Genomic DNA, 14,137 nt, shown 5'->3' with positions numbered 1-14,137 from the left:
TTCAGTAACTTTTTGGGAAGGTAACACATTCAAAGATGGTAGTAGAAAGACAAATCTAGATCATAAAATTAGTGAATGTATTATGAATTGCTCATGTGCTTTGTATTCTAAGTATTACTTGCATGAAGTTTGTTTTATGTCCTGTTTTTACATGCTTTATGAAAATTCACTTGATATATATCTTTAATGCATTTTATTGAAGTATAATTTATATACAGTAAAATAAACAAAACTAAAGTGACATGGGTCAATGCATTTTTTTTTTTTTTTTTTTTTTGCAGAGTTCCTTCCCACCCCTGGCAACCAACAAAGAAAGTTTCCCTCCATATATAAACCTTTTCTTGACCCTTCATTGACAACAATGAACGAATACTATATTTGTCCTTCTGTGATTGACTTATTTCACTCAGTATAATATCTTCCAAGTTCATCCATGTTATGTGGTGTTTTGCAGATTCTACATTACTCTTTAGTGTTGCATATTATTCCATTGTGTGTATGTACCAGTTTGGTTATCGATTCTTCTGTTGATGGGGACCAAGGTTGTTTCCATTTTTTGCTATTGTAAATAGTGCTGTGATGAACATGAGTGTGCATATATCTGTTCCTATTCTAGCTTTCACCTCTTTAGGATACATACCTATAATGGGAATGCTGGGTCAAATAGTGTCTCCAATTCCGGCTTTCTAAGGAATTGCCATACTCCTTTCCACAGTGGTTGTATCACTTCACAGTCCCACCAGCAGTGTATGAGAGTCCAAATCTTTCCACATCCCCTCCAGCATTTGTTATTTTCTGTCTCCTTGAACCTTGCCGTCAGTACTGGGGTGAGATGGTATCTCATTGTTTTGATATGCATCGCTCTGATGGCCAGTGATCATGAGCATCTCTTCATGTATTTGCTGACCACCATATCCTCCTCAGTGAAATGTCTATTCATATCTTGTGCCAGTTTTTCAATTGGGTTTTTAATTCCTTTGCTGATGAGGCATTGGAGTTTTCTATCAATCTTAGAGATAAGTCCCTTACCAGATATGTAATTATAGACAAGTATGAGTTTGTTGCTGTCATTTTTGTTATATGATTTTTTGGGGTGGTGTTTTCTTTGTTCTATATAATTTTCTGTGTTGAGCTCATTTTGTTTCTGAATCATGTTACCACTTCCTTTGTTGCTGTTGTTTTATTATTTGCTAATTATTTGTGCTGGCCCCCTTTTTTATTTTGATGGGAAGGTTTATCATTTTTCTTTGAGGTTACCCCGTGATTTATAGTTTTCTTCTCAAGTTTAGAACAGTCCATTCTATCTTATAGTTCTCTTGACTTCCCTAACATGTAGAAGTTCTGTAATGACACAGTTTTTTCCCTCTTTTGGTTTGTGGTTGCCCTCATTTGTCAGTTGATGTCTGTGGTTCCCTGCTTACAATCTTGTAGGCTTATTACTTTGGATACTTCCATAGCTGAGTAGGTTTCTGAGTTATGCCAGCATGTGTGTTAATGGTCAGTTGTTGTTTGCTGTTGTTGCTTCTTTGTTCAAAGGACTCCCTTTAGCATCTATTGTAAGGTTAGTCTGGTTTTAACACATTCCCTTAGTTTCTGCTTATTTGGAAATGTCCTAATTTCACCATCATATTCAAGGTACAGTTTTGCTGTGCACATAATTCTTGGTTGGAAATTTTTCTCTTTCAGGGTTTTATATATACCATCCCATTGTCTTCCTGCCTGCATGGTTTCTGCTGAGAAATCTAAGCTTGGTCTTACTGGTTGCCCCTTGTGGGTAACTTTTAGTTTTTCCTGTGTTGCTTTTAGGATTCTTTCTTTGCCTTTGATTTTGGTGAGTTTGATGATGATATATTTTGGTGATTTTCTTTTGGGGTCTATCCTATTTGGGGTTCATTGGACTTCTTAAATGGATATATTCTCATCTGTCATCATACCAGGAAAACTCTCTTCCAACAAATCTTGGACAATTTTCTTGATAGTTTTATTTTTATCTTCCTGTTCTGGAATTCCAATTACATGTAGGTTATTCCCTTTGACAGCATCCCACATGAACCTTAGACTTTCTTCATTTTGTTTTGATTTTTTTTTCTGATTGATCACATTCTAAAGAAGTAATCTCACTAATTCTGTCTTCCGTTAATTCAATTCTACTCCTTTGCCCATTCAATGTCTTACCGATTTCTGAAAATTTAGTGTTAGTCTTTTGGATTTCTATGTATAGATTTTGTATCATTTCTAATTTTTCATTTATTTTGTCATTTTGTTCCTGTTTTGTCTTTCAAAATTGTTCTACTGTTTTCCTCATTTTTCTTAGTGCTTTCCTTGATCTATGTCTCAATTTGTTGAAGATACCTAAATATAATTCTTTTGAATTCCTTAACAGGGTGCATCTTCCCCAGGGATGTGTTTTGGTTCTGTATCCTGGTCCCTTGTTTCTCCAGCTTTATCTCGCTTCTCTGTGTGCACTGTGATGCCCTGTTGTCTCTGAGGCATTGTGACATTTTTGTGTTTATATTGAATTGGTGATTGTATGTTGGAGTGACTTGCCCACGATTTTCGTTTTCTACATTTTGTTTGTATGTTATCTATGTAAGCAGGTACTGTGCTTTGCTCCTCTATTCGCTAGTTGGCAGAACTTATACACTTACCACCTGCCTCCTTTCCTGTTGTTAGTCTCCTTTATGTCCCTGATGTCCTTGGGAAACAGAGCTTATTCTTAGGTCTCTGGAATCTGAATGAGAATCTTATCACTTTAAAATCCAAAATGGCCACCACTTGTAAGGATTCAAAATGGCTGTGCCCTTGGTCACTTTAAATATCCAAAATGGCTGCCGCTTGCAAACATTAAAAATGGCTGTATCCTCAGTCACTTTAAATATCCAAAATGGCTACTGTCTATAAACAATCAAAATGGCTGCACCCTCTAGACGGGAAAGTTCACAGCTCAGGTTGTCTCCTTCCTTGCTGTTTCCGTTTGTAGTCATAGGCCACCAGCCCAGTCATCCCTGCAGAGCTTGGTGACCAGGTCTGATCTTTAGGTCAGTTCTCAGGTCCCAACACCACTTGGAAATATTCATGTTGTTGTTCCCATAGAGTAGCTGATAGTCCACTGCTTCCATCATCTCTGTACTCACTGTTTTTGTTCGGGTTTTTCTGCTAGTTGGTGCCTAATCCACTTCTGTATACTTCGTTTCAAAGCTCAGGGCTCCAGGGTTATCTTCTGTGTCTCTGTCAATTGGTTTCTCTTTTCTTTGTTGAAGAGGGTCTGTGTATCTTGTCTGCCTATGCCTCCCTCTTACTGGAAGTTTTTGATACAGTTTTTTTTTTTAAATTCACCTGAGATGCAATTTTTATCCTTTCAGACATAAACTGTATTAAGTTAAAAAAAAATTATCTGTTGAAATCTTACCAGACTACTCATTTTTTCCTAGTTTACTGCCGTATGCCCTTCCTACCCTTGCTTTTTCCCTTGTATTTCTTTGAACCATTCTTTGCAATTGAAAATGTGTTTCTCCTTTGTTCACTTCATCTTTACCTGTTAGTTCCTTGGTCTTTGAAGGCCTTTTGATGGTCCTTTGATATTCCTGGCATTTATTTTTCCTTTCTTTTTTTACAATGTTGCATTCTCCCTTTTCCTTTGTGTCAAATCTTCATCCTGTTCCTTGCAATTCCCTCATAATTCTCTGAAAATGATTTTGCTTTGCATATCATTGGAATTTGAGAATGTACTTCCATGTATACTTCTCTTTCCAAATTTCCCCAGAGAAAGAAGTTTCTGTTCTTATGTCTGAAGGACTTTACCTGTACCCTGAATGCCGTACTCCCGTTTGTTTAGGATTATTCTGTTAGTCCTCTGTTTTCTCTCTCCTATGTATTTCACCTCCTATGTTTACCACTTAACTTTTTCCTTTTTTGACATGTAAAACAGCTCAATTTGTATGTATTTTATACATACAAAAATATGTGTAATAATTTAAAAACCATGCTCTCTTATTGCTTCTGTTTTAGCTACTTGATTTTCATAACAGCACAACATAGCTTATAAATAGCCACTCTGTTCTTTGAAATCACTTTCTCAATTTTTGTTCACTCCCCGTTTTCCTAAGAGTAGGACTCCTGCTGCTACTCTGCTGAACCTATACTTAATATGAGTACCAGTTCATCTCTTAATGCCAAATTCCTTTTATTTGTTATTTGTCATCATTGTCCTTTGGCCCTATTTACTATTTCCTTTTTTCTAAAATCTATTTAGGCTTCTGTGATACCATTTAAGGTTTTGTTGCCCTTTTCTTAACTATTCATTCTCTACCTGGTCCCCATCTTCTTTGTCTTGTTCCTTAAATATTTTGATTCTCCCCTTAAGAAAAAATAACAAACTCACTGCTGTTGAGTCAATTCGACTCATAGCAACCCCTCGGATTTCTGAGGTGGTAATCTATGGAAGAAGATTGTGCAATGATTCCACAGGGTGCTATTATTGTCACATTATGACCTGATCATACCCTCCTCTTATAATATTGTTTGTTGTTGTTGTTGTTGTTGTTATGTGCCATCGAGTCGGACCCGACTCATAGCGACCGCTCCTTGGGTTTCCGAGACAGTATTGCTACGGAAGTAGATTGCCCCATCTTCCTTATGATTTATGTGTTGAAAGTTCCCAAATATCATTTTCAATCAAGGATACTTTCTTTAGGTACAATTTTTTTCTTTTTTTAAAATTTTTATTGTGATTTAGGTGAAAGTTTATAAAGCAAATTCACTTTCCTTACAGCAGCTCACATACACGTTGTCTCATGACATTGACTACAATTTATCACAGTGCAACAGCTCTCCCCCCATAGTTACCTCTTTCCTATGTCCTTCCCTCCCATGTACTCCTGCCCCTTGATCTGTCTCCCTGTATATACACAGCCCTTCTATTCTCCCATGATTGCTAGCTCCAAGGAGTGTATCTACCTATTGTAAATTTTCAGCTCTTATGCCTGTCTTTTGTTTGGCTAGAAGCCACAGGAGTGGGTTCAGTTCTAGACCTAAAGGGTAACTAGTGGCTATAGTCTTAGGGGTTCCACCAGGCTCTATCAGACTAGCAAACCTGGTCCTTTTTTTTTTTTTTTTAAATGAGTATGAATTTTGTTCCACATTATTGTCCCACTCTATCCAGGATCTCCTATAGAGATCCCCCCTCCAAGTGGTTGACCTTGGTAGGCGGGCACCATCTAGTTCTTCTGGTCTCATAGTCTTATAGGCTGAGGATCACATAATGTACCAGTCACTTGGACTAATTGTTTCCATGTGACTTTGGATTTCTTCCTTCTTCTTTGCTCTGAATGAGTAGAGACCAATTGTTGCATCTAGATGGCCACTTGCAAGCTTTTAATATCGCAGTTGCTCCTTGCCAAAGTAGATGTGGAACAGTGTTTTTGTGTAGTATGCTAGGCCAGTTGAGCTTGATGTCCCCTGAGACTATGGTCCTGAGCCCACAGGTCCAACTACTCACACCCTCTGGGTAGCTGGCTGTAGTCAAAAAGTGACTACAACCTTGTACCTTGTCAGTTCTATGTCTACCTGGGCATTCTTATAGAATATACAAATGCACTTGTAGAAACATTGTCTGCCAACCCTATTCATGGTCTTGGGCTCTTCCCCCCTTCATAGATATACCTACTAATTCAGCCTGCCCACCCATCTATCCGCCCGTATATCATTGTTTGCCTTCACTGACAACTACTGTATGTGCAAAAGGGTTTGTCTTTGCTGTCTGTATCTTCCTCATTGCCACTGTGTTGATCACTCACATTTGGTATATTGCCCTTTTCTTCATCTAAATCATTACTTGTATCTACCTATTTTAGTTACAGTTTTATTTGCTTTGTTTGGCATTTATTTATTGGGCATCTGCATTAAGATGTTTCATAGGCAGTTCAGAATCAGCGTAGTCAATAAAGAATTATATTTCACTTTGTCAAATGTACTCTTTTTGTATTTCTTTAATGAAGAACATCAAGTTCTATCTTCTTGCTTAGATCAGAAACTCAAGGTATCATTTAGACTCCTTTTTATTCCCATTACTCATCTGATCTGGGTTAATTTTTAAATTCTGTATCCTCCATTGTTTGTTACAGTTTGCTTCCCGTATGTCTTCAATACCTTAGTTTAGCTCCTTTTTTAAAAATTTTTTCTGAGTGCATAGAAATGGTCAAATATTTACTCAGTGTGAGCAAATAAGTGAACAAATTTGTGAGTGAATAGGTAAATCAGTATATTTCTGTCAGGATTCCTCTGTTAGTAGCTGCAGGTCTCCTAACTTGTCTACCTGTTTTCATTCTAGTTCATTTCCAATTTATCATTCATATTGCCATTTATCATTCATTAAGTACTTACTGAGTATCCTTTCTAAAGTGTAAATGGCATGTCTGATTGCATTTCAGGGTAAACTGCAAAGTCCTTAGCGTAAACAATATAGTTTATGATCTAGCCCTTTCTTGCTACTCTAGCCATGCTTCACTTCATGGTCCTCTTTCAGCTATATGGAAGTAATTGTACTTTCATAACACTTTATGCATCTCTGATTTCCATGCTGGTCTCCTTCTTTTATTCTTTGATGTTCACCTAAATAATACCAATTGATTGTTTAAAGCTCTTTTTAAGTATTCCCTTCTCTGGGAAACATTCTCTTGGAAAACTTCCCCTTTTTTTGAAATCCTAATCACGGACAGCATTTACCTTATTCTACTTCACTCACTCATTTATCGGTCTTTTCCTAGTAGATTAAAGCATTAATGAAGGAGGAGACCCTTATCTTACTCAGTTTTGTGTTCTTAACACCTAGAATGGTGTTTAGCCCATAGTAAGCTCTCAGTAAATAACTGTGGGTCTAAGAATAAGAAAGTTAGCCATTCTAGTGTGAGGGATTATGGATTTAGGCCATAATAGTTGATTTGCCATCAGTTAGAGGATTTGTCAGGTCATTAATCTGATCAAGTGCTAGGGGTCAAATGATCATCTACTAAATACCTGTAGAGTTGGTCTAAACGAAGGCTCAGCATTTGAACTAAGACAGAAATTCAATCACTCAGGAAATAATTTTTGGATATCTTCTTTGTGTAGGCACTGTGGAGGTTTAGGTACTAAACCAGGAACATAAAAGCAAAATCTTGGAAATAAACATTCTTTTTGGAACACAGTGTTATAGTGGAAATATGATTAATTTGGTTTTATAACTAACTTGCTATGCTATTTTTTTCCTCCTGGTAATGGAGTATTGAGAGGATTAAGTAGACAAATGTGTATAAAACTGCTTTGTAAGCTCTAACATGCTTTATACATTTAAAATGGTTGTTTTCCTCTTTATCTTCAGCATTTCTTATGAATTGATTCCTTTGAGACAATATGGGAAGGATATAATATTAAGAGACTTATTGTCACTTTTCATTTTTAGGTTGACTGTTCACTGTCGCTTATTCGACTTGGAATGGAACGGAGTATTCCTGGTTTGCTGGTCCTGTGTGATAATTTGGTTACTCTGGAAACATTGGTTTATGAAGCTGGGTGTGACCTAACCCTGACCTTGAAAGAACTCCAACAGATGAAAGACATTGAAAAACTGAGATTACTGATGAATAGTGTAGGTTTTAATGTTTTTTCAAAAGCATTCCCTATGTACTTTGATTAATATGTGCCTGAGTGCCAAAGAGGAAAAGTTCTCCAAACTTGAGAACTTAGTAAATAAGAGAAAGTTTCTTGATTTTTTTTTTTTTTTGGTCGTTGTGATATGTTATGGATAAATTACTGGCTATGTCTAAACTATTTTGGATGGTTTTGTATTTTGTTTGTCCTTTGTTTAGCTCCATCTTTATTATAGTAGTGTTGTTGTTGTTATGTGCCATTGAGTTGGCCCCGACTCATAGCAACCCCTCCTTGGGTTTCCGAGATGGTATCACTACAGAAGTAGGATTGCCCAACCTTCCTTCCAAGGAGTGGCTGGTGGGTTTGAACTGCCAGCGTTCTGGTTAGCAGTCAAGTGCCTTAGGCACTATGCTACCAGAGCTCCTTATAGTAGTAGTAATACTAACAACAATAGCAACAACAATAATAATATATTTACATCTAGCTAGGGCATATTTTTAAGTTGTGTTTAAAATCTGACTGATCATTATGGTAATTTTATTATTCCTTCTTCACTGTGTTAAAATTCCCAGTTATGTATATAGTTTAAGGAGTGAAGCAAGAAAACAAAACAGCACTGTAGTCCAGAGTGCTGACTGAGTATGTGAAGAAGACATCCTGATTTCAGGGTTAGTACATTTAGGAGACTTTGTACAACCATTCTTAGATTTTTCTTGGGTCAACCAATGCTTTCTTCCTGAAGTCATTATCTGGTTTCTACTAAGTCCACTGAACAGTGAGACACTTTCGAAGAGGTGCCAGCTGTCAAACAGTGTTCTATTCTTTTTGCTCTTTGGCAGCCATGTTTGAGTGGGCTAAATAAAGGGATAGAGTCACAGCTGCTGATATGCTCGCTTCTCTCCCTTAAACCTTCTCTCTATTTCTCTTCTCTGTTTTGTACTTTGTATTTCATTCTCTTTTCTTCCTCAGCCTTCTCATCATCATTGTCCCATTTATCCATCCTCTTACTCTCTCCTTTGCTACCCTCCATTTTTCTAATTAAGCTCCTGTGAAAATTGATTAGTGTTAGACAGAAACCAAAACCAATTGCTGTTGAGTCTGTTTTGATTCATGGTGACCCCACATGTGTCAGAGTGGAATTATGCCCCATAGGGCTTCAATGACTGATTTTTCAGAAGTAGAACACCACGCCTTTTTTTCGTGGTGCCCCAGGGTAGACTTTACTAACTTCCAACCTTTTAGTTAGCAGCTGAGTTCATTAACTTTTTGTACCAAACAGGGAATTGACTCAATGGCAACTATGTTACATTTACTCTGTAAATCTCCTCTTAAGAGGTTCAGTCTTCTAGAATAATTAAGAGAAGAGATTGTGTAATTTTAGGGATATTTAATAGCATTGTCATTTGGAGTTTTGTGAATCTAAGAGGCAATACAAAACAAAGTGGAAAAGTAAAAGAAAGGGAGAAATTCTGAGCTGACATGGATGAAATAGTATTCTCACGGGGTTCCTTTTCTGGAGCTGTTTTATACTTACCTATCTTTTCCTGTTCTATTTCACTTTTTTATTTGATCTATGATTTCTTTCTTTCTCTGACTTTTTTTTACTTACAGCATACATGCACACATTCACTCACACACACCCATACACGCTTTCTGAGTAGAACTGAGTCTCTTTGCTCTGAAGGACCTCATGAATGAATAGCAGGAGGAAGAAGAAAAAGAAGAAAAGGAAGAGGTAGATTAGTGGTATGTTTGTTTTCCAGAACTGTGCTTCTGCTGTTTGGGACTCCAGGTAGAGTGTAGAACTGAAAAAAATGGACCACATTGATAATGCTGCTCTTAACTGGTAGACTCTCTGATAGAGGGTGATGCTCTTGCTGCTTACCCCTTTATATGTGAGTGGTGAGCTGGACTGTCTGTTACAGAGAGTGATGGGCTTTTACTGTTTGTCTATGAGCTTTAGGACTTTTTGTTTGATATAATAAGCTATTTAATTAATTTAACTTATTTTAATGTTGGTATGTTTTGGTTTAATTGTCTTTTCAGTGTTCTGAAGATAAATATGTGACAAGTGCCTATCAATGGCTGGTTCCTTTTCTTCATCGTTGTGAGAAGCAGTCTCCTGGTGTGGCTAATGAGCTGCTTAAAGAATATTTGGTAACTTTAGCTAAAGGGGACTTAAAATTTCCATTGAAGATATTTCAGCATTCCAAACCAGATGTAAGTAGAAACACTAACTTCTTAAAAGTCTCTGACCTTTTTTCCTACAAAATTTGGGTTTATTTATAAAATTTTGACAAGTTCCTGAAGCTATGTTTATTTTGATTGATTTAGTCCAAAGCATGTTGATTATGTGCTGTATGTTGGAAACTGGCAATACTAAGAAGACTAACAATTGCTAGGTATTGAATTCTCACTATGGGCAGGTACTTCATAAGTGTTTTGTGAAGCTGAATGTAAAGAGGCAAGTGTTAACTCATTTAATACTTTTAACAATCTTATGAAGTTGTTGTTAGTTACTTTCAAGTCAGCTCTGACTCATGGTGATCTTTGGTATAACAGAATGAAATCTTGCCCATTCATGCACCCATCATCATGATAGTTGTTATGTTTGGGACCATTGAATCCATCGAGGTAGTTTTGGTATCTTAATATTACAGGAAAAGAAAATTGTTACAGTGACCCAAAGTCACACATTAATTAGAAGGACTAGGATTCAAACATAGGTATCTTCGTTCTATAGATTGTGTCCTTAACCATTATACATTACTCCACTGCCAACAGGAGATTTCTAGCCTTGAAGATCTTCAAAAATATTTATAAAAATCTTTAGGTTATCATAAGGAGATCTTGTAATTATTCGTAATAATTCTTATGTTCACTTGAGACTACTAAATTTATAGCTCTGTAGTTCTAAAAGATTCAGATGGATATTTATATTCACAGGTGGTAAGAACATTTTGAGGCGCTCTGGTAGCATAGTGCCTAAGGCACTGCTAACCAGAAGGCTGGCGGTTCAAACCCACCAGCCACTCCTCGGAAGGAAGGTTGGGCAATCTACTTCTATAGTGATACTGCCTCGGAAACCCAAGGAGGGGTCGCTATGAGTCGTATCCGACTCCACTGCACATAACAACAACAACAAGGACATTTTGTTAAGTATGTGTACTTTTGCATGTAAACAACTTCTTAGTTTAGCTTTAGGTGAAATACGCTACTTTTAAAAGATAGTGTTTTGCTTTCTCTCGGAGGGGCTCAAGCAGGATAGTACAGTCTGTTACTTCAGGCACCGCTTTGGTAGTGAGTTCCAATATCAAATCCAGTTGCATCTACTTCCTCGCAATTGTGCTTGTTAGTAATCCAAAATACTGTAAAACATATGGTCTTAGACTATCTATAATTTATAATTTCTATCTATAATTAAGATAGAAAACAAAGATTCTCCAATTAACCCTAGATTTTTTTGGGTTTCTGAAAGGGTTGTCAGAAAGATGTCTGTTTATTGGCTGTTTAAAATTTTCCATCTTTTCATCAGCAGTTTGCACTTACTATTCAGATTATAAATTTGGCATAGTTTACTATACGCAGAGGGTAAGTTGCTCATGACAGCGGAAAGTATGTGAGAAGCAGGATGGATTGAATATGAATGTTTTATGAGGAAGAAAGAAGTGACTTTAAATTCTTTCCAGTAATGTTGTTTTTGATACTTCTTCCTTACAGAGTCTTGTAAATCCTTTGTATATAGTCAGCTTTTTGTTGTTTTTACTTGGCAATTTAGCATATACCTTTTGAATAAAACATATAGCCATTCACCTTTGTTGAAACATGCGAACCTCAAAACACAGAACAGTGAGGTTGCTGGGCTCTTCCTCTCTAATCCAACCTCTGCATTTCTGTTAAGGTTATCTTTCTATGGCACAAATTTGATCATGTCATGATCTATGGAATATCTTGAGTGATTTACTGTTGCCTGCAGGATAAACATTAATTCTATAGTTCAAAACTTACACTGAATCCTTCCTTGAGTGGGCCTTTGCAGTCTGCTTTCAGTCATCCTCATCAGCCTTATTTCCCTCAATGAATTCACTGGTCTGCTCACCTGTACTTCTCATTCCTTTATCCTGTCAGATTCTTTCATGGCTCTCTTGCCTTTTTATGGACTGTTTACTGTATTTGGAATATTCACCCCCCTCCTCCTGTTTTATTTAACAAATACTTGCCTATTGTTTAAGATCCTGCTTGTTAAGATTCCTTCTGTTGTGAAACCCTTCATGACCTATCTGTGCAATGATGGGGCTTGTACCTGCCTCCGTTACACCCTTTATCATAATTTGTTGGAATTATTTGATCACTTGTATGTTTCTCCCTCCAGATTCTGAGTTTGTAATTTGTTTCCTCTGTGTGTCCTCTGTATCTCATTTATTTCTGTATTACCAGGGCCTGTCTGGTGTCTGGTAGAGATCAAGTGCTAAGTAAATTTTGTCAGAGCAAATGAATGAATGATTACAACTGGATTTTATTATGATTCTTTAGATCATTTATTTACATTTATTTGCTTTACTGTGTAGAGTTATGCTAGGAACATTGTTTGCATTTTTCTTAACTCTTTTCCGAAAGAATATCCTGGATCTGCCATAAATCATGCATAAAGTATTTTTAGTAATATAACAGGAACAGTGATGTCTGGGTCACACAGCTTAGCCTTAGTTATACTGCATTTATTTACAAATGGCCTGTAAATCTTGGTGGCTTACCACAGCATAGATTCGTTTCTCACAACTGTACATGGCAGCTGCAGGTGGGGTACTTACTGTATTCCGTATCTCATTCATTCTAGGATTGAGGTTGAAAGAGCAGCTTCCTTTTCTGTTTTGTGGCATGGGAAAAGAAAATAGTAGAGTAACACAGTGGCTTCTAAAGCTTTAGCTTAAAAGTGACTCAAGTTAGTCCTCCTGCATTTCACAGGCCAAAGAAAATCCCATGGCCAAGACTTATGTTAATGGATCAGGAAATATGAATCCTCTTATAGGAAGAGGGAAGTGAATAATTGGGAACAAAATACAGTTGACCAGATAAATGATTCAGAAGCAGAAATCAAAACTTACCCATGCTACAAGTGTAGTTTAGAGCACACATGGCCGATTTTAAGCCACTGCTGTTTTCTTGAATCCCCCTTTGGGGAGTGAAACTTGTGAAAATACTTGGGCTAGGCCTGGATAGAGGTGACTTGGGAATAAACTCATCTTTTCATATTATTTTCTGTCATCTAAACTAGTAGTTCTTGAATTCTCCTGTGCATCAAAACCATGTAGATGCTTTCTTAAAATAGAGTTTTCTGGGGACAATCCAGATATTATGAATTAGAATTTTGTGTTCGGGCCCTTAAATATGCATTTGATAAGTTATCTAGTGATTCTGATACAAAGCTAAGATTAGAAACAATTGATTTTAAGCATCCACTTGTTCTTTTATTAAATAAGAATTCTCTCCATATTATTGCTTTGTTAGGCAACTTTTCAATAATTTTCTGATTACATAATTCAGTGGGCATTTTAATTTTAAAATAAACTTTTAATTTTGTGGTTATTATTGAATATTTAGAAAATGCAAAACAAACAAACAAACAAACACCCATAAGGATGGAAATAAATTTCCTGTTTCTGGCAATATGGTTGACTAGATAATATGAAAACTATTCTGTCAAGTATTTAGACCCACTTCCATCGAGTTGATTCCAACTTATAATTACCCTTTAGGACGGACTAGAACTGCCCCATAGGGGTTTCCAAGGCTGTAAATATTTACGGTGCAGATTGCCTCATCTTTATCCAAATGAGTGGCTGGTAAATTTGAACCACTGACCTTTTGGCTAACCATTGAATGCTTTAACCATTATGCCACCAGAGCTCCTTCATATATCTAGAAGTGCTCATTAAATTATGAATTTTTACAAATATATTTAACTGTACAGTTGATCTTATAAGAAAGTAATGGAAAATCATAAAGAACAAAAATAAAGAGGGATGTGCAAGTCACTAATGAGAATGTAGGCAGTGACTATTTGGGGTGGTGTGTGGTGAATATGAGGGTTATACTCATGAAAACCTTTTTAACACCTACCTTGAGACATAAGATGAAGTTTTTAAAGTGATGACTTAGAAATGAGACTTCCTCCTAATGCAAAACCAGAGACTAAAAGCAAATCTACTGCTGTTGATTCAGTTCCAGCTCATAGTGATCCTATAGGAAGAACAGAATTTCCCCATAGGGTTTCCAAGGCTGTAATCTTTGCATTTGACTGCTAACTAGAAGGTTGGTGGTTTAAAAACATCAGACACTCCACAGAAGGAAGACTGAGCAATCTATTTCATGAAGATTTACTGCCTTGGTAACCCAATGAGGGTCTCTGTGGGTCGCAATCAACTTGATAGCAGTAGGTTTGTTTTTTGGTTTGGAATCTCTGCAGAAGCAGACTGCCTCATCTTTTCTTCACAAAGTTGTTGTTGTTGTT

General features: G+C 36.7%; 1 protein-coding gene across 1 annotated transcript in view; it reads left to right on the top strand.

Moving 5' to 3' along the window:
* Nucleotides 1-14,137, top strand: part of NBAS (NBAS subunit of NRZ tethering complex) — a 750,019-nt gene that overhangs the window by 338,261 nt on the left and 397,621 nt on the right. The window contains exons 24-25 of the mRNA XM_042781864.1: nt 7,439-7,624; nt 9,673-9,846. Coding sequence (XP_042637798.1) covers nt 7,439-7,624; nt 9,673-9,846 — 360 coding nt within the window. The remainder of the gene's footprint in view (nt 1-7,438; nt 7,625-9,672; nt 9,847-14,137) is intronic.

Source organism: Orycteropus afer, unplaced genomic scaffold (genome assembly GCF_000298275.1).
Source record: "Orycteropus afer afer isolate SDZICR_OR568_19922 unplaced genomic scaffold, OryAfe1.0 scaffold00187, whole genome shotgun sequence".
Classification (NCBI taxonomy): domain Eukaryota; kingdom Metazoa; phylum Chordata; class Mammalia; order Tubulidentata; family Orycteropodidae; genus Orycteropus; species Orycteropus afer.
Note: the sequence above shows the minus strand (reverse complement) of the source record. Positions and strands in the feature narration are given on the sequence as shown.